The sequence below is a fragment of the Manacus candei genome, unplaced genomic scaffold, assembly GCF_025592945.1.
Source record: "Manacus candei isolate 608988 ecotype Guabito, Panama unplaced genomic scaffold, ASM2559294v1 h1tg000103l, whole genome shotgun sequence".
NCBI lineage: Eukaryota > Metazoa > Chordata > Aves > Passeriformes > Pipridae > Manacus > Manacus candei.
In genome coordinates this window covers 2,523,770-2,551,601 of record NW_026138151.1, presented here as the reverse complement: position 1 = coordinate 2,551,601, position 27,832 = coordinate 2,523,770, and the positions used below count along the sequence as shown (strand labels likewise).

The following is a 27,832-nucleotide window of genomic DNA, read 5'->3' as shown; positions in this document are numbered from 1 at the left end:
GTGTGGTACCTGATTATACAGCCCCCTGCATGCTGGGACACTTAAGCAGGATGCCAGTCTTGATGGAGCAGTGGGATCCAGCAAGCCTCGTACTTATGCAGTATATTAAAAACACTAATTATACTTCAGTGTCATCCAAACAGAGTGGGTTATTTGCATACCCAGTCACTGTTGCAGCTGGGGTCTGGTTTGAAACTCCCTAAAATGCATTTCAGAACATCAAAATAATATTTTCATTACAACAGTAATGGAGACCAGTCCCTTCCCAAGCCCCAGCTCCACGACCTCCTGTGTGATCACCATTTGACTGGTGAGCAGCTTGTGTGGGTGAGTGAGACCATCTTCCCAGAGTCAGATGGTTATTTCCTGCATGGCAAATGCTTTCCACCCAATGCAAAGTGAAAAGCCTTCCAAGTATGTTTGCTTCTGTAGCAAACTAATGCTTGGGGCAAAGGGTTGAATCCCTTTTCATGCACAGTCTGCAGAGCCACTGGTACAGAGCATAGGACTGGTGGCTGGTGAGTGGCCAAGGAGCACTGATATAAGCACATTTTTACCTAAACATGTAGCACTGCTGGTCAGATTTCCCTGCCCTCATGGCTGGCTCCAGGCAGAACCCATCGAATCTTGGAGCAGGAGGACTGATCGGAAATGTAGGAGACTGAAGGCTTTTGCTCTCGGGTGCAAATGGCTCATTATGGCCTTTTTCAGACGGTGCTGATGAGAGGAATCATTCTTCATTGATGAGAAATCCTGCATTTTCTTCTCCAGGAGAACACAGCTTTGTTCCCTTCCCCATTTAATAACGCACAATTTATCAGGCTAAATTGGTGAGCCTGGTAGCAAGTGATTCAAATCAGCTTCAGCGGCTATGAGCAATCACATGTACTTGAAGAAACCCACTTATACCACTTTCTGCAAAACCTGAGGAAAGCTGGCTATGAATGCACTACTGCAGCCTATTAATGCTCAAGAAAACCCATTTAAATGAACCTCTAATGGCTGATTGAGACTTCTATAATGAAACCCCATAAAGAGTCAGCTCCTTCCTTCAGGCTCCTTCCAAGTGCCTCCCAGCTCTCCCTGTCTCTCTTGTTAAGTGTGGGTAGGAAAAGCAAATGCATGGAAGGACAACTGTGTTGTGGGCACGGAAAGAAGGGAAGGCTCCTGGCTTTTCAAGGGTTGACACTCTCAGCCTCACCAAGAAGGTCACAGGGCAGTGAGTCTCACCTGTGTCTGCTGATACTGTAGGAAGGAGTTTATCAGTGGTGGTCACCGTGCTCCGAAGCGCTGATCACACCTTTCCCCTGCACAGAGCACAAGTGAAAAAGAGCTCCTGTTCCCTCCCCATCCCTATAAGTGCTTCAGGCTCCTGATGCTTCCCAGGTGCCTCTGTTCTGGGCAGATTGGCCTTGCCAGCAGCTGGGGGGTTTGGTTTGCCAGGCACTGTGCCTGTGGGCAGCTGGCAGTGGGACCTGGAAAGCCTGGGTGCAGCATGAGGCTCCTCCCAAGTCTGGTCTTCCTGAGCCCCCTGCCTGGGCAACAACCAGCCCCGGTGGTCCCGGAGGACTCCCATCACCCTGCTGGAGCTGTGGGTGGTCACCAGGACAGAGATGGGCACTGTGATCAGCGTGCCGGGCCCTAGAGCCTGCAAAGGCCACCCTGCCTCCGGAAAAAGGGGACTGTCCTTCCATCCCTGCTTTTGTAGTGGCAACTGCTGCACCGAGATAAAAGCTTTTGTTTGCCTTTTTTCTCCTACATTCCTAATCTCCCTCTGTGCTGGTCTCCCCTATAGTCCATCAAGCACTTTTAATCTCTAATTGCATATGACTGATGAGCCTGAACTCCATACACAGCGTTGCCAAGAACCACTTTTTTTCGGAGCCTGCTTTAGCTCTTTAGGCCAGTCATAACACACTGCAGGACCATTTAGAGTTTATAGTTTGTATACATAACACCCTGGGAGTACCAGAAGGTGGTTTATCCAAACAGAAAAGAATTGAGATGAATGAATGCAGAAATGACTTTTGGCCAGGAAATACTTTAATTTTAATTAGGGGGGAAGGGGGCGAGAGAGGAATGAAGAGGCTTTCTTCTCTCACAAAAGACAAGACTAATGAGTTTACAGCTGCAGGCGCTGACCTTGGAGCATCCCGAATAATGCTAGTGCTGAAATGTTTGGATGTGATGTTAGACCCGATAACCTCGCTTCTAAAAGGAAGAAATAAAGGGAAATGGCTGAATGGGGAGGGGTTCATTTCAGGGGGATGTAGGGACGTATTTATTTATTTTTCCCCCTCTCACGTTCCCGTTCAGCTCCTTTGGGGACACAGCCGCTCACCCGGCTGCTGAGCCTCCCGTGGGCCTCATCTGCTCTGCAGAAAGCATGAGCCAGGTCAGGCAGTTTTCCCGTGTTTAGGACCCTCCCTCATCCCAGAGCTGCTCTTGCAAGTCCCCACCTGTCTGGAGCCTGTGGCTGGAGGGAATGGGGTGCCAGGGCCAAGGGGAGCCCCGTGGACATTTTCATGTGCCACCCGAGCACGAGGGAAGATGCAGCTGGGGCTTCTGAGGCAGTGCCTTGAAACAGGCTGAAAGCCTGGAATTACCCACTGATGGCAAGGGGGTCGTCTTGGTCACTGGCTGGTGGTGTCTGAGCCCGTGCCAGCACCCACTGCAGTGCTGGGCTCCTGGTTGTCCCCAGCCCAGGAGCTCCTGCCCCTGCCCTGGCAGTGTCACAGCGGGTCCCTGTCCAGGCGAGGAGCAGGAGCGGAGCCGCCGTCCCGCCGGGCTGGGAGCTGACACCAGTTGGCAGTGGGGTCTTCCTGGGGCACGTACTGGGGCAGCAGTAGCATGTCCCTGAACAGCCCTGGGCCTGCTGGGCTCCCCCTCCTGCCTGGGGACACGGCCGCTGGGGAGATCCGGGCTGATCTTGCAGCTCCATCCCTTGGCAAAGGGGGTGGCTTGCACGTCTTCCAAAAACTGCAGAGCTGCTGCTCCCACCTCCCTGCCCAGCCTGTTCCTTCTGGGCTGGGGACATCAGCCACAGTCTCCCAGCAGCCTCCAGGCACCCTGGCATCTCCTTCCTCCCCTGGAGCTCTTTCTGTGGCCCTGTAAAGCATCATCCGTGGATCCTCCCATGGGTGCTGCCACGCTACAGCCACGGTGATTGTTAAACTCTCGCACTGCTGTGAGCTGCTGTGGCTGTGAAGGCAGCTTTGCCTCCAGGGGACCAGCACCCCTGCCCTGTGAGCTGGCAGCCAGACGGGCTGGAACAATAGTGCAACTTAGCGGAGCAAAACAACCATCGGTGTTTCCTATTAAAAGTATTTTTATGATGATGATGATTATTAATATTATATAGGGGCTGTAATTTTCTTCCGACTCACTCCAACATCTCACAAAATAAACAGTTGCTGTATTATCCCCTTGTAAATGAGACCACAGGATTGTAAACTTTAATTTGTTACTTTTGGCTGCTCTCAGGTTTGGCAGACAATTAAACCAATTCATTAGTTCACAGAGGCACATTTTTGGCCATGTCTGGCAGCGTGAAGTCATCCAGTGAACACATTGGAGACAGGGTGCGGAAAAACTGTTCAGTGCCTTTGCCACAGGATCTGTCAGTGACGGTCCAGACAGGCTGGGCTGGCTTTTGCAGACCCAGGTGGGAGGGGGATCTGCTTCCTCCTGTCACTCTGCTGTGCCCTGGGCATGGGCCATTGGCAGCCCAGTGCCCCGATGTGTCGGTATTGATTCTCTATCTGACCAGAAAGTAGTTATGTCGTGCCTGAGGCTTAACCTTTAAATTCTGCAGAGTTGGACTAGTGAAACTCCATAGGACATGGCAGAAAACGCTGAGCTCTGGGAAAGGCTGATCTGGCCGAGCGTGACCTCCAGAGCCAGCCCCAGCAGCTGAATTAATTCCTTCAATAGTTGGGCTGCTTTCAATCCCTGCTTTCCCAGCTGCAGATGCATGGCTAGCCTGCAGAGCCCCATGACAGCAGTGCACAGCTTTTAGGCTTTTCAGGGCCACCAGTGGTATGTGCTGAGAGGTAAGGTGGGTTTCTTTGAAATGGAAGCCATAACAGTATGTTTTATGGCACTACCACCTCCCCTGACCAAAGGGCCTTTGTGCAAATCACCCCTCAGATGAGGTTCCCTTGTCAGACATTTTTCACTCTCAGTACTTTCTTAGATGTCCATTAACAAACCAAAAATCCTGAACCACCTCAGTTTTGGAAAAAGCCCCATAAAATTAATCCCTTTTCCTTTGTTCCCTCCACAGGAGGAGGCTTTTTTATAGCACTCGAAAAGAAAGAGTTTTGAATAATGAAACCTGAAAGCTTCCCCAAACTAGTTCCCCAGCGCTGTGTTTCTCACTGGCCAGCACTTTGAGTTTGGATTTGCAGAGTTCTTCTGCTTTGCAATTTCCTCTGAGTGATCCCACCACCTCCAGCGTGTCTGGGGAGCATCGCTGGGCTCTGGTTCTCCATCGGCTGGGAATGCTGGAGAGAAGGGGAGGCTGCGGTAGGGAAAGGAGCATTTTTGAAAAGCTGGTCACTTCCTTCAGCGTCTTGTTTTTCCTTTTCCTGAAATAATAATAATATTTATTAACAAAAGTGTTTGGATGAAACTGTGAGCAAACGCTGCAGAAGAGCTAATTACAACTTTGTGTGTTACAACAACAACTCTGGAGAGCAGCAGCAGGACCCTGCCTGCCCCTGCTGAGCAGTGCTTTTCTTCCAGGGTTCCTCCTGCCACTGGTGTGAGGTGTGAGCTGGGTCCTGGCTCCTTTGGGTGTCAAACACATCCTCTGCTCCCCACCCTGCCGTGGGGGGAGATGGAGGCCTTCACCCCGCTGCGGGCAGCTGCAGTTCGCTGCGTGACTTCCTAGCAGGAGCCGGAGAGGGAGGATGAAGCTGGCTGGGTTTTGAGTAGAAAAATAAGCCCTGTATTTTTCTCCTTTCATCTGTTTATCAAGGCTCGGGCAAAGGGCCTGACACGGCCGGCGCAGCCGCGATGTGTGTGACACACGGGCGGTAATGAGGGACCTGCTGCTGAACGGCCAATTGAGCAGCGGAGCTGCCCGGCGGGAGGGACGGCGGGGGGATCTCTATTTTGACACATCCTCGCTGAGTGAGGAAGAGAACAAGCAGAAAATGGCTGATGATAAATGCAGCAATTAGGGAAGCTTAATGGAGCAGAAGGTTTTTTGTGAGAAGACAAAGAAATTGCCACGCCGACACCTGCAAGGAGGTCCCAGCCGCTGCGAGGGAGCCTCCAGCTGTGCCGCAGCAGCAGGGGCTGGGATGAGGGGAGACGACCTTTATACTTCACACACGCATCCCTCAAAGGCCTTGGAAAAATATTTTCCAAGTTAAACTTCAAAACATCATTTGATTTTTCTTTTCCCCCATTATGTTCAGAAACGGGAGCCTGTAATTTAGGCCCGCTTGCAGCCTTCCCCCGCTCCCTGCTTTTCATTCTGCTTCACATAATACTCTGCGCTGCTGGGAAAGGCATTTTCCTGACAAAGTATTGATCTCGGTGGTATGAAAGAGCTGGGGCCTTAGCAGGGGGGTGCCATCTCGCTGGGCACAGATGGACATGAGGCAGAAGCTCTGGACACGGCTGCCGTGCCCACAGTGACACCCTGTTAAAGGCTGAGCCCGGCGCCTGCCACATTATTTCCAAAGTACCACGTTCCTGAGCTAAGCCCTGGGCTACCACCTCCCCAGGATTTGGCCAAAAGTGCTGAATTTGCTTGCCAAAGCCCCATTTATTTCCTTAGGCTCTCCCCAAAGCAAACTGCACGTGCAGAGGGGCACCAAGAAGCACTGAGGAGAGCTCTGTAAGGGGTGCTGGCGTGGGGACGCCCAGGTTTTGGCGACGGGTGATGCCACTTTGGTCTCACCAGACCATTACCAAAATTCCCCAACACTGCAGCGCAACTGCATTCCTAAGACTTTGGCAAAAGGAATCTCCTGAAGGATGTAAGGGAAAGGTTTCCCTTTTTTTGCTTGGCACAAGCCAAAGAAAACACAAACCCTGTTTTCCCCACCACCAAAGGCTTCCCGGCTCCAGCCTGAGCTGCACACCCCTGCTCTACCTCTGTTCCCACTCTGGCACTTGCTGGCCTGGCCAAAGGACAGCTGGTGTGTCTCACTCTTCCCTAAGCTCTCAGGATATTGCATTCCTGACTAGTTGGCTTCTTGTCTTTCCCTCCTCTGGGCCGGGGTGATGCTGGCGCTGCAGACCTGGAGGTGGAAGCTCAGCCTGCTGCCGAGTCCTTGGGCTCCCTGCACCAACCCTCTGTCTAACTCCAGGTCACCAACAGCTAACTCTAAATATTTATGGTATGCACATGAATGGACAATTCCCATATGCTTATTTTAGGCAATAAAGCTGGCTTTTTAGGGAAGCACTAGAACTTTTTGTCAAGGAACAGTTAATATTTTTGACAAGTGATCTGAGGATTCGTTACAGCTTTACAGACTGGCTTTTTCCCTCACTCCATGATATCCTGGCTATTTGTTTATTTTATTGACTTGTCTAAGACTGGTTCCCATTAACTGAGGTGGCTGCACACATCTCCTTCCACCGAGCTGCAGCGGCCCGTGGCATTTTGGACAAAAATAATGCAAGTGCATGCACTAGTCTCTCTCCTTATGGCTTCCTGAGTATCTTTTTAAAAGTAGGTTGCCTAAGGCAAGCAATGAGCCTTCCAAATCCCATCCTCTTCCTCCCGCCATCATTTGTTTGCTAAATTCCACCCTTCCTCTGTGACTGAGGGAAGTCTCTAGGGAGACAGCCAAAAGTCAAATAAAAATGGTAAAAACGGCACAAAATGAAAGCTGAACAGTGGTAGAAATGCCTAAAACCCAGGAAGTCCTTCTGTATCAGTTCTTTTAGCAGAAGGCAGCTCAGCTGGGGTGGCTTAAAGGAATAAGGCTGAATTAATTAGTTTCTCTGTTTAGGTAATAATACCATTAATCACGATGAACCATTTTGTGAGAAGGCTGATACTCGACACTGCGTAATTCCACAGGAATCCCACTGTAGTGCAGCATTATTGATGGGTCATCCTCCGCAGGCGTGAGAGCAATGCCTCCTAATACAGCAACTGGCAAACCGCTGATTTTCTTTTAATATTCAGACCACCACCACATCAGTCATGATGAATTCTTCTGGCACCGGGGTGGTTGCAATAAGCAATCCTTCAGGAATGCCAGGGGAGCATGGCATTGATTTAATGCTCACTTTTTAAATCGTACACAGACCAAATGCTTCCAAAAGGTACAGTTCATTTTTGTTTTGTTTTGTTTTTTTTTTTTAAGTGTGCAGTAACAACCTCCTTGCTCACAGTTACCCACATCAGGAAGATGCAGCTATGGACTCTAACAGAGGTTAGGGAGGCTCATTTATGCAGGTCCGTGTTAGTGGTGGTGTCAGGAAAGATCCCATGTTGGACACTGGCACTGGGAGAATTACAACCCCCCTGAGCCAGCATTATGAATATCTTTCTGCTGAGTCCAACACGCTTTTCACATCCACCATGTGTTCTATGTTCCTCCAATTTCAGCTGGGAGAGCAGGTGCTGATTTTTAATGCCTATTTTGTTTTAAGCCTCCTTTCATGAGATTAAGGACCCTGCTATTTTATTTCATTTTATTTTTTTATGCTCAGTAATTTAGTCACACGCAAACTTACAACCAGAAGCTGTAACATGCTGTTAAAGCACAGTCACCCACCGTTAAATCAGTCCCTGAGCACGAGGGGGGCTTGGGGCACCGTTCCATCCCCCTGCAGATGGCTGCTCTCAGCCTACGGGAGAAGCTGGGGAAGCAAATGGGAAGGCAAGTGGAGAACAGCGCTCGAGGCGAGAACCTTCCCGGAGCGATGCCGGCAGCGCGATCCCTTCAAACGAGCTGCTGCACAGGGGCTCTGCTTCCTTTTCTGTCCTTCTTCCCCCCTGGCAGCAGACGTGGGATCAGCCCACGGTGTGCAGAGCCTGAGGTGCCCCAGTGTTGTGGGGTGAGGAGCTGCAGAGCCAGGGGAGCACCGCCCCGCTCCCCAAATCCTGATCGCCACAGCGGCGGCCTCCGGGCATGCGATGGGCCACGGTCCTTCTGCCGGGAAAGATTCACAAGCAGAACCAAAAATCCCTCTCCCAGCATCAGGGAAAAAAGATTCACAAGCAGAACCAAAAATCCCTCTCCCAGCACCAGGGAAAAAAGATTCACAAGCAGAACCAAAACCCCTCTCCCAGCAGCAGCCCCTCCTGCCAGCTGCCTCCTCCCAGCCGTCAATAAACCATTAGCCTCGAGTCAACAGCGCTGGCTACGACACACAAACACTCAACTGCCTTTTTCATCCAAAATCAATGTTGTATTTATCTTCATTGATCTACAAGGAAACTGAATGTTTAAAATTACAGGGGGTGCAGGGGGGAGGATGGGGAGGGGGGGGAAACAAGAGTTACAGAGCCAAGAAAATAGTAGCGGATGGCTGAATTAACTAGAGAGAAAAAGCCCAGGATATATAAAACATGGACACTGAAAAATAAAATAAGGGAAGGGGGGATGGTACAGCAAGTAAAACATGGCAAAATTTACATATGGATGAAAAGTAAAATTGGAAATAAAAAATAAATCATGCCAAAAAGCAGTTCAAGGCAGAACCACACTGAAACAAACATTTGCTTATGGTCTTCATGTACTATAGATAATATATCAGAATTTCTTTTTTTTTTTAATCAACCATTAGACTTTTTTTTTTTTGCACTCCTAAAATTCTACTTTGTCTTGTATACAGATTCCAATAAGAACACTGCACAATTAGCACAAGGGGTCCACGGAAAATTGTCCTTGCTTGCCAGCGATCCTGCCCACAACACAAAAAAAGAGAAAAAAAAAAGGAAAAAAAAATAAGGAAAGGGTCTGCCGCATGGTACTGTGCCAGTTCCATCTGCTTTTGCCAGCTTGAAAAGTAGGAAACCAAAATTCCCTTCCAGGAGCGTGTGTCTCTCTCTTTCCTTGACGAACTGTCCCTTGTGTTTGTACAAAAAAATTCAGTCTCTCTTTTTTTTTTTTTTTTTTTTTTTTTGTTAAACACAAGCATCCTTCTTCCTGTTCACATGCCATTGCCATTCTGTCTCCAGAGTTGCGAGTTGGTTGTTTTTGGGTTGTTTTTTTTTTTTATTATTTTTTTTAAAACCTTCCTCCCCCCAACATCCACTAAGACCTGCCTCCGAGTTCTTGCATAGTTGAAGTATATATGCCGTACTTAGCTTTCTGAGTGTGAATTTCTGACTGTGACAAGAGTATGAGTTGTAACCATGTTAAGAAATAACCAGAGTGGTTCTAGAAACCATTTTTATAAAGTTCTACCTATGTTAAGAATTTAATATTGGTGTACATTTATATTAACAGAATATTTACAGTTTGTTTTCTTTTTTTTTCTTTTTTTGTTTAAAACAAGAAGTCAAAAAAAATTCCTCTTAAATTTCTGCATAATATAATAAGGCAAAAAACAAACAGTTTTGTACATTATTATTATTATTAATATTTTAATATATATCTGTAACTTCGGTTCCAAAGTACCAAGGTAAGTGATCAATTGGCCTCAGAAGGGAACCTCACAGTGGACTGTAAAACTACAGTATTTCCATAAATAATACTTTTAAGAAACCCTGGGTATTTTTTTCTTAAGGATCTGAGGCCTTTAAAATGCAAATTTAACTAAAAACAAAAGCAAAATTTCTTCTCTTTTTTTAAGTGAATAAAGAGCACAAAATTAAAAAAAATACAAATCCATTAAAAATGTTTCTCACATTTGGGAAAAAATGTACAAACTTGATATTCTCAACTCATTTTTTTTTTTAAGCACAGAAACAAAAAACAAAACCAAAAATCAATACCTATATATTAAATTCCCATTCTCAGCAACCTTCTTGTTGGAAAGTCCCCAACCCCGTTATTTATGGAAATGTGCTTAACTTCTACAAATTTTACATTAAAAAAAAAAGTTTACAGCAGTGCATTTTGTAAAAGGTTTGTTGGTTGGTTTTTTTTGTTGATTTTTTTTCCCTGTTTGTGGGGTTTTTTTGTTTGTTTGTTTGTTTGCTTGCTTGCTTGCTTGCTTGTTTTGTTTTATGTACAGGTGAGTTTAAAATTCAATGTCGGGGACTATCGTGCCTCTACTTCTTTGGGGTTCCTAGAGGGGGAGTAGTCCCTGGACTCTGAGTTTGTGAGTGGGGTAGTCCTGCGTGGGGAGGCAGGTCTGGTGCTGCTGGCTGGTACGAGAGGCGGTGGCGCGCTCAGCGCTGCGGTCGGCGGGTTCCTGTTCAAAATCCCGTTGTGCATGGCAGTGGATGGACTCAGTCTGGGGTAATGCATCCCGCTTAAATGAGGCATGAAGGATGGCACGTGTGCCAGGTGGCTTTCGATGGGGGACGAGTGCAAGTGGTGCATTCTGGCACGCTCAAGTTCTTCCCGTAAGTGCAAGCGCTCCCGCTCCTCCACTTGCCGCAACCGCTCCTGCTCTCGGCGGGCTTCAAGAAGGTTCTCGTGGTTGTAGTCGTGTGGTTCCCTGTCTCTGTAGGATCGCTCGTGGTCATAAAAGCCAGAGGTGGTAGGAAACCTATGGATAGGATCCGTCCGGAGCTGGAAGTCCATTCGACGGTGCAGGTCTAAGCTCCGGTAGGCATCTCGCAATGGGTCCCGCATCGGGTCCCAGGAAAATCCTGGATGTGGCAGCCTCTCTCTTCCTGACAAAGGGTTCATGCCTATAAGCGGGGTCATCATCCTGCTGCGGTCCAGGACATTCATGTTGTTCATCTGGTGCACGCTGCCCATGGAGATGGGCATGGAGGCAGCCATTGAGTGAGGCAATGATAATCCATGGAGAGTAGGTGGTGGGGGATGCTCCACTGATCGGGAGTGCTGTGAAGGCTCAGACCCTACCACCAGCACGTCACTGTCTTCCTTCCTCTCCTCTTTGACTTTGATGTCATTCTTAATCTTCTGGAGGTCGCTGGGAAGCTCTGTCTTTCTCTCCATATCCTTGCTCATTAGATTGGTAAGCTTCAGGCTCTCACTTAGTGCAGGTTTGCTGTATGGGGATACAGACTGGATCACTGGCTTTGTGTTGTCCTCAGAGGGTCTCTTTTCATGGCTTGGAGTTTCCTTCACTGGGGAACGGCTCTCTTTGATCTTGTGTTCTGCTATGGGCGGCTCTCGCAGCCGCTCCGGGTGCTCCCGCTCGGGTTCCTTGGACCTTTCCCTCTCCCCGAGGCTGACCTGCCTGATGGGATCGCTGGAGGTCTGGCTGTTGCTGCGGATGAGATTGCTTATCTGATGTGTCACTGGAGCTGATGCCGGTGAGGATCTGTTTGAATGTCTGTTTTTATCCATGAGGTCTCTGCAAAAAGAGAGAGAAGGTACGTCCTTGGTTTTGTGTGAACAAACACACCCGCGATGTGGGACATGCACAGTGCTGTGTCCAGCTGTAAACTGCCCAAATTGCTTAGAAAATGATTTGGAAAGCTCTGCTAGCATCAGCTATAGCTGTGATGCTACACCAAAGGACATGCACTACCTGCCTTTACATACTACACAGGAAAAAAAAAGTCAAATGTCCACAAATCTGGGACTAGACTGGGGATGTGTTTGAAAGAATACTATATTCATCCCAAGAGAAAGACCACTTCACTGGGAAATGGAGGGAAAAAAGAACTCTAGACAGCTTATTTTGACTTTAAAAATGCCTATTGTGTGTTCATGTGTACATCTTGCTGCCAGACAATGATCTTCTCAGCTGCAGAACTCTGAACTCAGGTTTCTTTCCTAAAACACAGATCCATGCACACAAACCAGGAGCCTACAGAGATGTATGCAGGTCCTTCCCAAGACAGACATGGCCACTGGAAGTACCCATAAGATGAGGCTTATTTTCCCTGGGAGCTGCAGGAGTTTCTGCTGTTGGAAAACCAGGTAAACCAGGTGCTTCAGGAGAAACATCCATGAACCTGAATAATTGACCTCTGTTTCAAGAGGACCTGCCAGGATGAACAAGGGGTTTGATGACAACGTCCCCAGTTCAGAGAAGCACGAGGGTCTATGTTTCAACTGCACCTCTGTCTCTGAGCAAGCCAATTAGTCACAGTCAATCCCACCTCTTTAAGAGGGGAATAAATAAAGCTCACCTTCTAAAAGCACTTTGCTCTGAATGAGAGACACTTTAAATGCAAAATATGATGGTGTGATTGAGAGAACTGCATTATGCAGCTGAGAGGCTCACTGACACCTAAGTTTTAAGCTGGGTTTGCTTTCCAGAGCTGTAAGACCTGAGAACTGAAAGCTGGAGGTGTTTTGTAAGTACATAAATACTGTGTAAGTATTTATCTCTTATGATTACATTTGCTAACCCAGATTTCTTCCTCTGTGGACGTCCTGATTGCTGGTCAAGGATGTGGTCTATGAAAACCACGACCAAACAGGGATGCTGGGGACAGCTTAAGCTGAATTAAGAGAAATGTAATAGAGCTGTTAACCCCTAGGTGAGCACTCCTGAGAGTAAAGTAACCCTGGTTTGCAAATGAATTCCACTAGAGCCAAGAAGGGAGCTTCCTATCCGTGCAAGGAGTGTCAGAGAATTTAACATTTGAAGCAAGATGATTTTCAGCCTATTGCTTCCATGTAATCTTGTTCACAAGTACTGCCTGAAGATCTCATTAAAAGCACTCCAGGCAAGCTATGAACCCCCTAACACCAGTCAAGCACACACATCTAAGACTTGCAGGCTGTTATTGCCTACAAAGAAGTAGCCTGTTGGAGACAACTGGGCTCTGAAATATAAAGGGCTTCACAGCTTTAAAATCATATAACTGGAAGCTAATGAAGTAACTATAGCCCAGGTGATACAGTCCTGTCATTGTTAATAAGGGTTTGCCTACAATGCAATTTTTAAGATCAGTTTTGCTAATGGATTCATGCACACTGCTCCAGATACAGGCATTTGCATTTTTATCTCGTTAATGTCCAGCTAACATTTGAATTCATCAGCATATCTGTACATTAATGAGAACTATGACTGTCTCCAAAGGACCCATCACAATGCTACCCTTCATGATTTCAGAATACACAGCAATCCTAAAGCAGCTGCATTGAAAACAGCCAAGTATCCCCTGAAAACACAGCAACACACTCAATTCCTCAGCCTGGTGCTTTTTATTAACCTACTGGCAGGGACTGGCTTATTTCCACAGAGGAAAAATCCTAAAAGGCAAAGAGGTTTTTTTTTTCTTTGTGTGTTGCTTGTGCTTATCTGAGGAAAAGGCCTATCAGCTGCTTTTAAGGACAAGCAACACTTTAGAAAAATTAGAAAAAACACAGAGTAAAAGCAGTCCCAGAAGGAAGTGCTCAGAAGCCCAGGCTGCTCACCTCTCCTTGTCTCTGTCGTCCTTGCTCAGAGAGAGATCCCTCTTCTCAGGCTCCCGCTCCCTGTCCCTGTCATGGTTTGTCACCGAGGAGCTTCGCTCCGAATCCGTGGGCTTGGGCCACTGGGGAGGTGTTGGGAAGGACGGCGGGGTCCGGTGGAGTCTGTTCCATGGCTCGTGGGGATTGTTGAAATTCTGCAGGTTTGGGCCATCTTTGTGGGTAAAAATGTTGTTGTGAGCTGGAACAGCGGTAGGGGGGAGGAAGAGTTAAAAACAATTCAAAGCCAGTGATTACAAAGACATTTTTCACAATACTAATCACAAACAGAAGTGTCCTTTCAAGACTTTTTAATGGTGAGGGGGAGCTTCTGGCAAGTGGACACAGATAATGCCAACAGTGGGTGTAAGATCCACCAGCTCTTTTAAGGCTGTTGGTGGAGGAAGCTCTAACCATACATCTCAGTAACTCACAGACGACTGAAAATGCCCAGCTTTTCTTCTCCCCCCACCCCAGGCAAGGGTTCCAGCACAAAAGCAGTATTTTTCCTCAGCTCCTCTCACTGGCAGAAACTTGAATTTCTGGGTAGTTACAAGCCATCAGCTGCCTGCAGCTGAGGATTCAGGGACGTTTTTGTTAACGAAACCAGACTATTTGGTGGTATGTATGCGTGTGTATAAACATAGAACTTGGCTGTAAGGCTTTTCAGAACAGTCACTTGATTTTCCTCCATCCATCTTCAGCTGATTCCTGTTGCACCATGAGATGCATAAGCATACTCTCTTATGTGTGGCTCTCAAGCATGTTTTGCCTACAGGTAACATGTTTTTGAAGTAAAATTATTTTATACAGGCAATTTAAACTTCAGACAGTGGTTACAGAGGAGGTCTGTGTGCTGAATGAGTATCAGTAGCTGTTCCACTATGCGTCTTCGCTGCTGAAGGGTGTGACTTTAGGTGCCCACAGGGTCCCAGAGCTCAGGGTCTTGCAGCTCCAGCACCTCTGCAAGCACACAAGGTACCAGCCTTCAGCAGAGAGGAGACAGAGCACAGCTACTGATCTCTGTGACATGCAGAAAAGCTCCCACCGCAGAGACCTGGAAATCTTAGGTGCAGTGTTTTCAGATAGGAGAATGGAGGTTAGGAATTAAACTTCTTTAAAAACTACCACCAGCTGCTGTAAATATTAGCATGTGGCTTTTCTGGAAGGGATGTTTGTCTGCAGTAACCCAGCCAGTACTTACTCAGAGCATGACTGCCTAATCCTCCAAAGGCATTGCTGCCTAAGTTCCCAAGGCCGCTGAAGGTGCTTGACCTGCTAAATGGATCTGGAAAGGCAAACAGGGATTTAGCAGGCATTTAGCCAAGAATGTTGGAGAATGAAACGCACCCCTCCCCTTCTTAACGGTCTGAATCCAAGTAGGATTAGGCCAGACTTTAAGCTGATCCTTCTCATTGCAAGGTTCTTTGCACAGAAAATTCCCATCATGTTAAAATGGAGAAGGGATTCAGTGCTCACTCTGCAAACAGGTGCTGTAATAAACTTTTGTATGCCAGTCAGAAGCGAGCTAGAAAATAAGGTCTAATAGCTGAAATTAGGGTGGCTGCTGCTGAGCTATAACTCCTTTCTTATCAGAATTAACAGCAGAAGCATTGCAATTGCCTCGAAAGAAGAATCTCAGCAGGTGCCTCGGCCAGCACTTGAGGGGATGCATTGTCTTGTTTCTGCAAACAATTCCCTACTCTTTTTGTAATATTGCATAGAGACAGTTCTAAGCTAATTGCTAATGACATCCATCCTAATGCCAACTAACTTTGTCCTGTTTGTGCCAAAATCCTCTCCCATAACAGCTTCATTCATCCCAGTGGTGGTGGGAATAACAGCACAGTCTTAGAATCTACTGTGATAAAGGAATGGGAGGTTTGTATCCTTCAAGGCAGAAGATTTATCTTGCCTTTCCTAGCCAAGTATCTGACTATTTGGCTATTGGCACTTTATAAACAGTCCTGCCTTCTTTCCCCCCCCCCCAGTAAATGTGCCCATCACCAGAAGAGGTTCCTCTCTGAGAGTATATAACCCGACTCGGGTTTCTCCAGAGACAGCTATGGGTTAAATCTTACCAGTGTACTTGTTTTCTTTCCTACTGCTCTCTAAACAACTCCTCCTTCTGCCCACTGGCTTTCTGACTGCCCCTTTAAGGTCTTTAATTTGCCATGTTAGAGGAGATGTGTTGCTCTCCACTTCCTCACAGGTATCATGATATTTAAAATATCAAGGCAAATGGCACGAATAGCTTGGATCTTTGAGCAAACAGCTATTTGCTTATTTACTTATTTTAAAATAGATGTTCTTGCCCTTCCTCTTTGATATTAAGTAGTTGAGTGACTCGGTAGAGATAGTTAATTTTGACAGAATGTTCAGGAATTGATGTAAATCTGGGTATTTGCAACAGAAAAAAAGTCTACTGGGTCATGTGGCATGCCACATTTACTGATTGGATGAGTGTTACTAAAACATTAATCAACAGAGCTTGAACTTTAATTGGCAATGAGCTGCTTGTGAGCTTCTAAAATGAGGAAATTTGAGAAAATCAGGCTCTACTTACTGCCAATTAGGAAACTGAAAGGCTGGCAAAATGTGCAGAACAGCTATTTGCCAGGAACTGTTCCCTGAACTCTTTTAAAGAGCATAGCCAAGAACTTTCATCGGTGGGAAATGGTAGGGGAGGAGCCCAGTTGAGGCTGCAGCTTGTCTGAGGTACCTTTGCATAAATTTCCCCCATTTCCTTGGGCATATTCAGCAGCACAGAAGGGCTCTGCAGCTCCCATTTTGGCTGCTCTGCAGTGCCGCAGCAGTGACAGAGGTGACTGCTCTGCAATGCCCTCTTCTCTTGCAGGAGAAGGTCTGCCAATCCTGCCCCTCTCCTCTGGGGGAGAGCAGGGGGATGTGCTGGGAGCTGGCAGGGGTGAGGAGCTGGCCAGCTTCTGGATCCTGAGGCAGTCTAAGCCCTTCCCTCCCGCAGTGCTACAGTGCAGGACCACGCTGGAGAGCCAGGAATGGGTCAGAGGTATAGAGGTGAAGGCAGGGTTTACTTACACTTACCTGCCAAGTGGTTCGTAGGCAGGAAACTGCTGTGGTGAGGGGAAGGACCAAAAGGGGTGGTGGCTGGATGTGTTGCACCTGTGAGAACAAGGTCCCTTTTTAGTTCAGGGGCAAAACTCCCCGCACACAGAGAGGTCCTGACATTCAGGAACTGGATGCAACGGTCAGATTTAAACACAGCAAAGGCAGAGAAAGACCCCAAACACCAGCTGAGCAAGCAACAGGCAGGATTTCTCCAAGAGCCCTATGGAGGAGCCCGTGGGCAGTAGGAGGCAGGAGGAGACTTTTCACTGAGTGCTGCTGCTCACCTGTAGTAAGGAGGAAGCGAATCTCTTTGTCTGACATTTTCAGTCCTACTCTGTGTTTACATTAAAAAGGGTCACCTCAGGTTATGGGCCCAGACAGAAGATGCTTGGAAGTGACTGATTAGAGTCTATATGAAACACCAGTTAATGACAGGCACGCAGGGAACATCAATCATGCCTCTCCCATGGGAGCTCCATCCACGCTCTCACATCTGTCTCTGCATCCACAGGCTCCCCCTGTGGTATTTTTTTCCCTTTCCCAGACACTGCTCATTGCCACGGTGCCGTGCTTCCTCGTGGGAAAGGAACACCACTGCTGAGCAAACCTTCAGATGCTGCCTGGATGCAAACACAACTTCTGCCTCCCTTGCAGAAATCAAGACCTGCCCTACCTGTGCACTAACTGTCTCATTTTGTTAGAAACTAGTAATTCCACATAATGGCAGAAGCAGCGTTTTCCAGAGGACATGTTAAGTCATGTGCAAAATAGACCAATGTCTACATAAAGCTTTATAGTGCTTGTCTCATATACTTTTTTGGTAAAAAGTTAACTTCCCTTAATACTGGGAAGAATAACAGGTAAAATCTAGCAAACATGAGCAGCCACGTGTCCAGAACATGAGCAGGCTATGAAACTGGAGAAGGAGACAGAGCTCTGTGTCCCTCACCAGCTTGGGCACCTCAAACCTAAGCAGCCAGAAAATGAGTTGAGGAAACTTAAGAGAGACCCCAGCAACGAGGCCTATCTAGTACCTATCTATAAACATTCTGACTGCTCCAGTGCTTCGAGACGGATGGAGACTGTCATCTTTCTAATCCTTTAAGATTTCAGAAGGTGTATAATGGATGGGAGATTTCTTCAAAGGAGACGGCTTACAAACTCAACTACATGGGCTGATAATAAAAAATCCTCTGGAGGAAGCTGGGAGCAGCACTGCAGGCTGTCAGGCAGTTATTAAATGTAGCGTCTGCCAGGCAGCCCAACATCCGTCCTGGAGACAGGTGGCCCTAAGATAACTTATGTCTCCCACAGTAACCAGGCAATGCAGCAGAACCAATGATTCACACCAACTGCACACGTGCTCGATAAGGTGAAAAGAATGCCTCGGATATTGCAGAGTAAAAGATTTATTCATCTCTCTATTACAGCTGCAGTGTTTGCTCACGTTGATAGTGCTCTTTACCCAGATTTACCGTGTGATGGCTCTTGTGATTAATACGCTCACGGACAAGTTGCTGTAAGGTTGTTTATCTCTAGTGAAAGTTTTCTATTAATTTGCTTTCTCTAATGTTTCTCTTCCATGCTATTTCCCCTCTTGCTTTTGTGAATGAAAAGCTTGCATCTTTTAAGAGAAAAAATTCCAGATACCAACTGGACTGGTGGTTTTCTGCCTGTCAGGGTAAACTCTGCCCAGAGTAGCAAAACCAGGCATGAAATAAGGTCCTTGCAATGACAACACAGGACAGACTGAGGACAGTGATAAGGACGCACCTGCCATGAGAAAACAGCCAGGGTTTTGTAAATAAGCTGTGCTTATGCATCCAAGTAGGTGCAATAAATATCTTGGCCCCGTGCTATCAAAGTACCTTTATAGAGACCAAAATACAGGGTAGCACCCTAGGATGTAGAGCTGGCACCAGCACTGATTACATCTCCTAGAAATGTGCATTTGATGCTTAAGAATTTCCATGCACAGACAGAGCAGAAAAACAGACTGAAGCACTGGTGGAGCTCCTGACAGCTATCTGACATCCATATTTGAAACTCAGTTCTCACAGAAATTTCAGTTTGATCCTCCTCTGTTGCTCTCCTGTCATGTTTGGGACAGAATTCTAACCTCATTCATCTCAACAGCTTGAACCAAGGCTGCATGTGACCATGTCTGCACTCAGGGTGATTGTGCAATACTGCATCATAAAACCAGAGTAGCACTAGGGAAGAAAATGTCATTATTTGCCAATAAATTACATACATAAAGAGCTAAGTTACATCTCATCAACTGATACAGCTCATTCAGAACACAGACTTTAGCATCTCAAGCACAGAAAAAAAATAAAGAAGTCGAGGGAGATAGTTAAGCCTGAGAACAGAATGAAATCAACACTTGGCATTTGGTAGACAGATATCCAAATGAATCCACAGTGACCTCCTAAACCAGAATGTCAGAGTTGCAGCCTCCCATGGTCAGAGCCAGTGAGAACAGCACAGTGAAGCTAACTGCCCTTTGGTAACTGCATAATTGTAATTACTTCTCCAACAGATTGGAAAGCAATTGATCAGTGTGAACTGTATTCAATTCTCCATTTGTTTTTTTTTTTTTAATTCAATATATACCATTTTAAGCCCCAGAGTTTGCTGGACTTTGTAACACAGGGGAATTTTCTATTTAAAAACCAAACACTTCACAAATACACCTTCTGTGATATTTTCAATGCTGTTATTGAAGTTTTCCTTTTACAAAAAACCCCTTGTTTTCAGAAAACAAACAGAAACTTGGTGAGTGGAGGAGCTGAGAAGAACATGGCAAATATAAAAGCAAGAAAGAGATTGGGGCCACTTCCAATCCTGTGCAATGGAAACATTTTCAAGTGTTTTGTCAAAATCGCTTTTAAAAATCACTCCATAGCCTATTAATCAGGCACATAAGAACCAGCTGCACAGACATGAATGTAAGCCAAGTGCTGCAGCTCAGTGACGTGCAGAGGATCCTGCACTGGAGGTGGTGGCAGAGCTCTGGTCACAGCGGTGGCCAGAGCGTCCACACCCCTCTGAACCAACCTTGCCTGCTCCTATTTTTGAGGCACGTGTAGCTGTAGGGACACACATGACACATACTGACTGTTTGTTGGGTATTTTTTTTCAACAAGTAACGATCTTCCCTTACCTGTGGTAGAAAACAGAGGCCTGGCAAGATCTTGTGGGTAATGGAAGCCTGGAAACACTCCAGGGGCGGGAGGTCTGCTGAACAGGTCAAGTTTACCACCTATCTCTAGCTTGTGGGGATCCAGCTGCATTTGCTGTCAAACGATATAAAAACAATCTCGTTACACACTTCCTTTTTTATGGGAGAAAAAGAGAGGGAGTTAAGGCTCACTCCTCCTTGGCCCTGCCAGGGAGAGTTAGTGAGAGTGACAGCTGTGTCTGGGGTCACACAGCCGTGCTCTGACAGCATCTGTGGGGCCATTTCGCTCCGCAGCCTCTCAGCTGCCGGCCCCATCCACACGGATAAGGTCTGAAGTGATCCCAGCCCCTCAGCACACACTGGAGCACAGAACATGATACACCAAGTGTTCTGCACCCCGGGATCAGTCGGTGCTCTCAGCCTGACAAAAATTGCTCTGCGGGCAGAAAGCTGCCGACACGAGTCTGGAGAGCTGGGTGATGGACTCGTCTGTTTTGCTTCTCCAGTTTGAAAGGGAGAGACGTGCCCACGCTGTGCCCTTCCTGCAGCTAGTACAGCTCACTATGCAGGCAAGGGGCAAAGGAGAAAGAAAGCCATGAGGTCCTCCAGAGGTTATTTTTATCCTTGCCCCGTAGAAGTGAGCACGGCCAGGACTGCACCTAAGTCACACAAGTCTCTCAATAGCCAAAAGATTATATATTTGCTTATAAAAATACATGGACATACCCCACTTGCAGAGGCACTGCTGACAGTGCACCTACTTAAGCACTGAGTAGTCTTCATTAATGGGACAAAAAAACTACAGCAGGGGCTATGAAAAAATAAAACCTACACAAACTCCCTTATCAGCTACTCCTCCTGCCACAGGAGCCTGTAACAGCACACCAGAGTACCTGTGTCCTGTGACCTCTTGAATTTTAACCCCCTCCCTCTGCCCAACATCACAGCAGTGCAGGAAGCCCCCCAACCTCTAACACTGGAGCCATCAATCTCCTCCCCTGCTCTGTGCTTTGTTAATGTGTTCTTCACTGTATCAGCCATTTCATTACCTCCTCCACAGGAGGTACTGGTACAGAAGGGAAATGACATTAAACGTGTGTGCTTTGTAAAAAAGATGGACTTGGGGAAATATTACTCTCTCCCTCACTTTCTTTGTCTCTTTCTGGCCGTGCACTTCGTATCTACTGCTCATTCTGCCACCCTTCGACCCAGCTCCTTTGCCCTTATATAAACTTTATGGTTGCTACAATAAATGTTAAAAGAGTGTAAGTATTAGTTAATCGATACAGGCAAGCTTGAGAATCACCACAGTAACTGTTTCCTGCCCATTACTCACTAAAATACAATCTGTAAGCTAAAAGACTTGGCTTTGTTCCAGAGACTGTCTGAATTACCTTCATCTTTTGCTGGTGATGGTAGATCTGCCAGGCGATCTGTACGTGAACCGCACACCACTTCCCGGGTTTCTGCAATGGAAAGCACAAGAATTTAGATTAATTTATACGTTAGCAATCTGCATCAGACAGAACATTTCATTTCCCTCACTGTCAACCAGGCAGCTAAGCAATGAGAAAGGCTGATTACTGAAACGGCACAATGGGTGATCAACATCTTCTTCTGCACTGCAGCAGATGATGTTTAAATTAAGAAGGAAACAGGAAGAATGTGGGCTATCTTCCTCATCTCATGGACATCTGAGATCCCTGCCTTGTTCTTTCCTACTTGTGCTCCCCACATCATGAACTGAAATGAATGGCAGCAAAGAACAGTATGCCATGCTTAAGAGAAAGCAACTAACAGTTCACAGTTCTGCTTCTGAAAAGAGCCCTGTTCATTCATCCCTGCTGCACTGCAGGCTAAGTCATGCGTGGTTATTATGGCTACTTGCTTTTGGGGAGGAAAAGGGTTCAGACAAACAATCACCAGGATGAGCAGTGCCACAGCTGAACAAGTCACTGTTTTCTGCTGAGCTGTGGTGCTCACTGTAGGGTGTTTATGTGGAACATCAGAGGCACATTGACCTAAGCCACCATGAATCTGCTCACTGGTGAATGTCTGCCCATGGCACAGTCATTTATTTCTGTGACCCTTATTTCATACCGTGAACTATTAATGCACATAAATAGATGCAAAATAAGGCTGGGATTCAACCTAAACGTTATTAATCAGAAGCAGCGAAGAGCTAACGATGACATTTTGGTTTAAGTGAAGGATTAGCGTGAAATTTTCTACTGGACACGTGAAATTTCAAAAGCACATGCACAATACTCAAAGCATCTGTGTATAAATATGTATATAAAATCCCCCACAAACCTTACTTACTCTTACTGGAGGCCTATAAGGGTCTGACACCTATGGAAAAAGCAGAAATAAAACAATCAGTCTTTCTAAAACTAGCCAATGTACAGAAAGGTGGGGAACTTCCTTCCTCTGAACAAGTAAAAGCATTTAGAAAGCAATGTTCCACAGAAGTCCCCTGTGACATGGGAAACCCAAAAGGCTTAAAGAAGGCTTAAAACTTCTCTTTCATTCCTTGAACCAAACTCAGCAGAATTTTATGATAAACAAAGCAGCTTCATGCCAGCAACTGAACAGTGCCAGTGCTTTTCTGAACCTTGTAATCATTCTGAAATGGAGCACATAAAACTGCTCTCCAAGCAGTGCTTAGGGGAAAAGATACTGAAGGGGTTTCCTGCCCCATTTCCCTGTGACTTTGTTTAAAGAAGCCAATACATCCCTTTGAATTTATGACTGGTGGAGGCTACTGTCTCACCAGAAAAAGAAACCTCTGTCCTGACTGCGTGTTCCCAGTCTAGAGGCCAATTTGCTCACCAGCTTGCCCTCCCTTTTCTTATGAGCAATCTCTATGTTTACTGTAAATCCAGATAAGCTGAAATGAAGGTTATATATTGTTGCCTACCCCTGGAGTCTTCTGCAGCAGCGTATGGTGGACTGTGCCTGGTCTACCTGCTACATCAATAGGGTTTGAAGTCTGAAAGACAAGAATAGAGCGTGAATAATACTGTATCACACCAGCAGTACATTTAACATCTCTATCTGATGTTAACAGCATTAATTAGGCCATGTTTGCACTGTGCTCTGAGCACGCATGTTGCTACATTAGTGCTAAATGTTATCTCTTACTGACAGCCAACAGCATTTAACCACCATGTCATCTGATATTATTGAGCAGCAGCAACAGTATTCCAGTAGCACCCCTAAGCCCCACTGAAATCACACCCCGTTGTGCTATGCAGTGTGCAAGTGCATGGGAAGAGACAGTCCCTGCCCCAGAAGCTTATTCTTTAGACAAACCAGGCAGGAGGTAGGAGAGAGGACGAGAGAGGTGGCCTGCCTCCCTCCATGTGTCAGGCAGCAGCCAGTACAGCAGTCAGGAACAGAACAACTCGAGCATCCTAGTCCCATGAATATTCCACCCACTGGACTATGGCCCCTCTCTGACTGGGGCCAGGTAACACAATGCCTAAACCAGCAACAGTCCATCTATTTGTTTGGACAAGGCAAAATGAGAAACCTTAGAAGGTGCTTGTGGGTCTTTTATAGCTTTGCATTGTTTATCCCATCATTTTCCAGCGAGAATTAAACACCTCATTGAACGAATCCCTGTTCCTCCTCCTCCGGATCCCACCTGTTGCCCTGTCCTAGATGATCCCCAAGAACTCATTTATCTTCTCCCCCTGGCATTCATCCATCTCCCACTCCCAGAGCTCCTGCACCTGGTGCCTCCACACAGCTGAGTGTGGAGGGTTAAACCTCATCCCCCAGGAGATTACTCTGCTCACATTTTAGGTCAAATTATAGTAGATTTCAAACAGTGCAAGGCATGAGTATAATCATGGGCGTGGGAGGGAAGATAGGTTTTCATTTGTCTAAGGCTGGTAACTTCCAGACTCATTAAGAACAGAATTCTCGTGTGTGTGTGTGTAGGTAAGTCAATGCACTCCCCAGGCAGAGCTGAGCTCTCAGGGCCTCTCTGACAGCTGAGGTATATATAAGGTGGCAAATAAGTTACAGCTATCATACAGACAAGAGCTTTAAGATCACAACATGTTAATAGCACGGTGTCATCCTGTCCCTTTATCCCCTGGAGAAAGACGTGAATGCTTCCTCCAGCAAAGTAAACGGAATCCTTCTGACCTTTTCAAGTTCTTAGCTCGTGAGAAATGGCCTTTGGGAAACTCACTGAGAAGTTCACCGTCAGCCTGGATTTATGTGCAGTGGACTTGCACAGCTGTAGGCAACGGACACGGGAAGGGGAAAAACAAAACCAAGACCTCTGCTTTGGAAAGCGAGAAGTGCAGGACTCAGCGCGCCAAAACCAAGTCATCAGGTCTGTAGTGATCAGGAAGGCTTTAGTCAAACAGCTTGGGAGGGAGAGAGCGTGGAAAAAGGATGCAGTAACAATAACTGGAGTGGCTCTGCCTAGCAGCTGAGCTCTGTCTCCTCTAGGAAACTGTAAAATAATGTGCCAAAGTGGCAGATCCACTTTTTAAGCTATCCCTCTCTTTTTCAAATGTTAGATTGTATGTAAATACATAGTCCAGAGATCAAGTGATGTCAGTGATTAACCACAGCACCAGAGTGTGACCTTGCACAGCTTAAACTCAAGCTAGCAAATGTTGGATCTATCTATCATTAAAATGAGTGAAAAGCTAGTTATAACAGCACTAGGAACTGCTTAAAAATGTAAAGGGTCTGTGCTCACTTTTCCTTTCTTGCTATGTTAACTGCTTCTCCTTGGCCTAATGGTAGTTTACAGTGAGGTGGAATCTGAGCAGCTCTGTAATGAAGATGGAGAGCAGAAGACCATGCCATCGGTGTACCAGCAGCTCCTCATCAAGAGGAAGCAGCCTTATGGCAAAACACAGCCCTAGCTGCCTGCTAGCAGAATTTGGCACTTCCACCTTATTTGTGCAACTCCTTTTCTTGGAAGATCGAGTTCACACCCTGACAACTCGGGGTCTGTAGGGATTCCCTGGCATCCCTTGCAAGAATAACAACAATTAACACTGGCAGACAAACTCCATCAAAGGATGGATGTGTTCTGTCCCTCTTCCTCTCTCTGCTTTGATGAACTGATCCTTTTCTAGGCCTGCGGCCACTACACACAGAACTCCCATTTGGTGGCACTGAGGAAACACTCCAACTTCCATTAAAAACATTAAGTTAAGGGCGGAGGTTGTAAGAAGCCTTATTTGCAGCAGTTGCTAATTACTGACTTGCACTGACATCAGGGAGACTGCTGAGGGAAGCACATCCCACAGACCTGCCTGGCATGGTTACGGAAACCACCTTCCAAATGCAAACAGGAATGGCCTGGCTACTGTGCTGGTCCTTCAAGCCTTCTAACACAGCAGCAGAGCTCTATGGAAATGCACTCCAAGATAAGAAATCTCTAAAATCACAGCATGTGAGGAAGCTAAACATGTCACCTGACAAAGGAAGTAAGTGCTTCATTTTAAAACAAATACTGTGCAGATAAAGCCCGTTTTTTCCTTGTTTGGAGAGATTTAACAGTTCCGCACATTTATAAATAGTTAATAAAAAGAACATGTCTGGGAGGGGGAAAAAAAGCAGTGCACACCACAGAATTTGCCAAAAATGGGGGTTATCATGGCAACATTTCCAAATGCCAATCAGTGCTAGTTGTAATGACATGTTACAGCTGCAATGCACCTTTCAAACACATTATCTCAAAGAAGCTTGCAGGCATTAATCAACCCTTATAAAACCCACTGCAAGATAACTTTATAGATGAGGAAGCTGAGGAACAGAAGGTTTAAGCGACTTGCCCAAGGTCAGACAGTGTTGGAGCTGGGAATAAAAATTCAGCTCCTTCAAATTGCTCTACCCATTTAGAGCAGTCTCTCCCTATTGTTCCCACACTTACGTAGTCAAATTCTCATTGCTTTTTTTCTGGGAATAAACACAGTTTATCTTTTGCAATCTCAGACCATTAGATTTATAAAATGATTTGGGACTCATCGGTCTATTATGAGCTGTAAATGTTTCAATCAAATAATGCACTTGACTGTGTGCTTCTCCTCCAGTTTCAGCTGACCTCCCAAGTGAACCACTATATCCTTTTCCAAGGAAGGATCTGTAGTGCCAAGAGAAAATTTCTGCTAAAGTGTTGGCTGCTTTGTGCAGAGGATGCTCCCAGTTCTGTGGGGTGATCGCTTCCAACCCTGGGCTGCGTTTCTGCGGGTTAAATCATGTGCTACAAAATCACCAGAGACACCACTCTGAACACAGTTTCTCTCCCAGCAAAAGAACAAAGCCTTCAGAAGAAGAAGTTTGTACCTTCGGTTGAAATGCTCCCTGAAGTGACCCAAAGGGACCTGAATGTGGAAGCATGGGTGGCATTCCAGGCATTGCTGGAGGATAGGTTGGAAAGAACTACAAAAGAAAAAGAGATGCTTATGTCACAGGATGACTTGAACAATAATGGAGGTAGGTGCCAAGCCTGGCACATACAAAAATAGTACTGTGCTGAGCAAGTGCCACAGTGAAAATAAACGCTAAATTTGCTTTCAAAATTTTTCAGAGCAAAGCCAAAACTTGGAAAATGCACTCATCTGATGAATTTTCTAGATAGTGCTGAACGAGTGTGCCTTTAGAAATTGTGGACTATTGCAGGAAGCACGGAGCATAATTTGGGGTTTATGTTCCCTTTTCGTTAACTTTGCATTTTTCTGCAGTTGCAAACAAATCGATCCTGTTTTGAAATGTGACTTGCTTTAATTTTCAAAGCAAAAAAGAACCACAAGATGCTGCACTGCACTCTAACCACAGGCAACATGCACACCACCTTGTAGTTGTGTAGGCTGGGTTAAATTTTGCTTAGGCCTCTCCTGAGCACATACAGCAGTTTTACAAGTCCCAAAACATGTAGTTTTTGTGCTTTGGAGCAGTGGGGAGCACCAGGAAGAAACCACCAGTCTGACTTACTCCTGTGACCTGAGCAAAACCTTGTGAAAGAGCCATGCACTCCGGGCTGCTGCACTGGGAGAAGCACCAGCTGCAAAGATACTGCATTGACCACTGATTGAGCAATTCCTGCGCATTCCCTGCCATCCCAGGCACAGCCATACAGAGCCACAGCAGCAAAAATGCAGTAGACAAGAGATTTAAAAAAAAAATTAAAAAAGCCCAAAGGAAATTTCGTACCTTAAAAAGATAAAAATCAAGACGGGAAAAAAGAGCTTTAGGAATGAATGAACCAAAACACGACTCATCAACTGAAAACAAGCAAAAGAAGAGCAAGCAGAACCACTAACAAAGAAACCAACTGGAAAGGTGGGCACTCACGTTGGAATGTCGAAAGTAGGGGTTGTCTAATTTGGGAGCGTACTTGTCAAACTGGAAAGAAAAGAGAAAAAAAAACGGAAAAGAGGTGAGTTTGGTTTTGGCAGTAGCAGACACATCAGCATTTCAACACAGACAAATAATCATGGCCCGTGTGCACAGCATTGAACAGAGCAGAACTGACTGGTTATTCCACACTCGCTCTTCGGGGAGCTCACTGATTTCCCAAAGCTAACAGAGGAGCCCCTGGGTCTCGCTGGGTGCTGCCAAGGCTCACTGCAGAACCCTGTCTCAGGCACTGCATGAAGAGCTTCCTTCACTGGGAAGAGAGCAGTCCTGACACCTGCAGCACAGCAAAATGTGGGGAAGTTCAGCTCCAGGTCTAGCTCTGGGGTCTGCCCCTGGATCACTGAACTAGGTCACAGACTAGCAGGTGAGGAACATTTTCCATTAGACCCCAACATCTACTGTGGGGCAGCCAATACCAATTCCTCTTTTTCTGGGTTCCTGTAAGAACCAAAATTGTTTGGGAAAGGGCTTAATTGCTTTAGATGCACAAATCTTGATATATTCCCTTTCCCCTGCAAAAGGGAGAGTGCCTCAGAGAAAAGGTGATTGCTAACCTTTCCCATTCCAGCATGGGGTTTTACCACCTCCATGTGTGTAGTCTGTGCCCCATCTGTCTTGTACCATCTCAGAAGCAAAACCAAAGCACAAACACATTGCATTTCTGAACAGTATGCACATTCTGCTGGGG

The 27,832-nt window shown here is 46.3% G+C and overlaps 1 protein-coding gene across 20 annotated transcripts in view; it reads right to left on the bottom strand.

The window, feature by feature from the left end:
- Positions 1–9,162: 9,162 nt before the first annotated feature.
- FBRSL1 (fibrosin like 1) overlaps positions 9,163–27,832 on the bottom strand; it is a 506,568-nt gene continuing 487,898 nt past the window's right edge. For 12 of the 20 annotated variants that reach the window (XM_051769062.1, XM_051769069.1, XM_051769063.1 and 9 more), the window contains 10 exons: positions 27,079–27,129; positions 26,071–26,166; positions 22,667–22,738; positions 22,060–22,098; positions 21,141–21,212; positions 19,729–19,861; positions 16,539–16,616; positions 14,680–14,763; positions 13,443–13,677; positions 9,163–11,421 (listed from right to left, as the gene is read on the bottom strand). In XM_051769062.1, coding sequence (XP_051625022.1) covers positions 10,188–11,421; positions 13,443–13,677; positions 14,680–14,763; positions 16,539–16,616; positions 19,729–19,861; positions 21,141–21,212; positions 22,060–22,098; positions 22,667–22,738; positions 26,071–26,166; positions 27,079–27,129 — 2,094 coding nt within the window. In that variant the 3' untranslated portion in view covers positions 9,163–10,187. The remainder of the gene's footprint in view (positions 11,422–13,442; positions 13,678–14,679; positions 14,764–16,538; positions 16,617–19,728; positions 19,862–21,140; positions 21,213–22,059; positions 22,099–22,666; positions 22,739–26,070; positions 26,167–27,078; positions 27,130–27,832) is intronic. The other 8 variants (XM_051769065.1, XM_051769084.1, XM_051769083.1 and 5 more) reach the window with 4 other exon arrangements.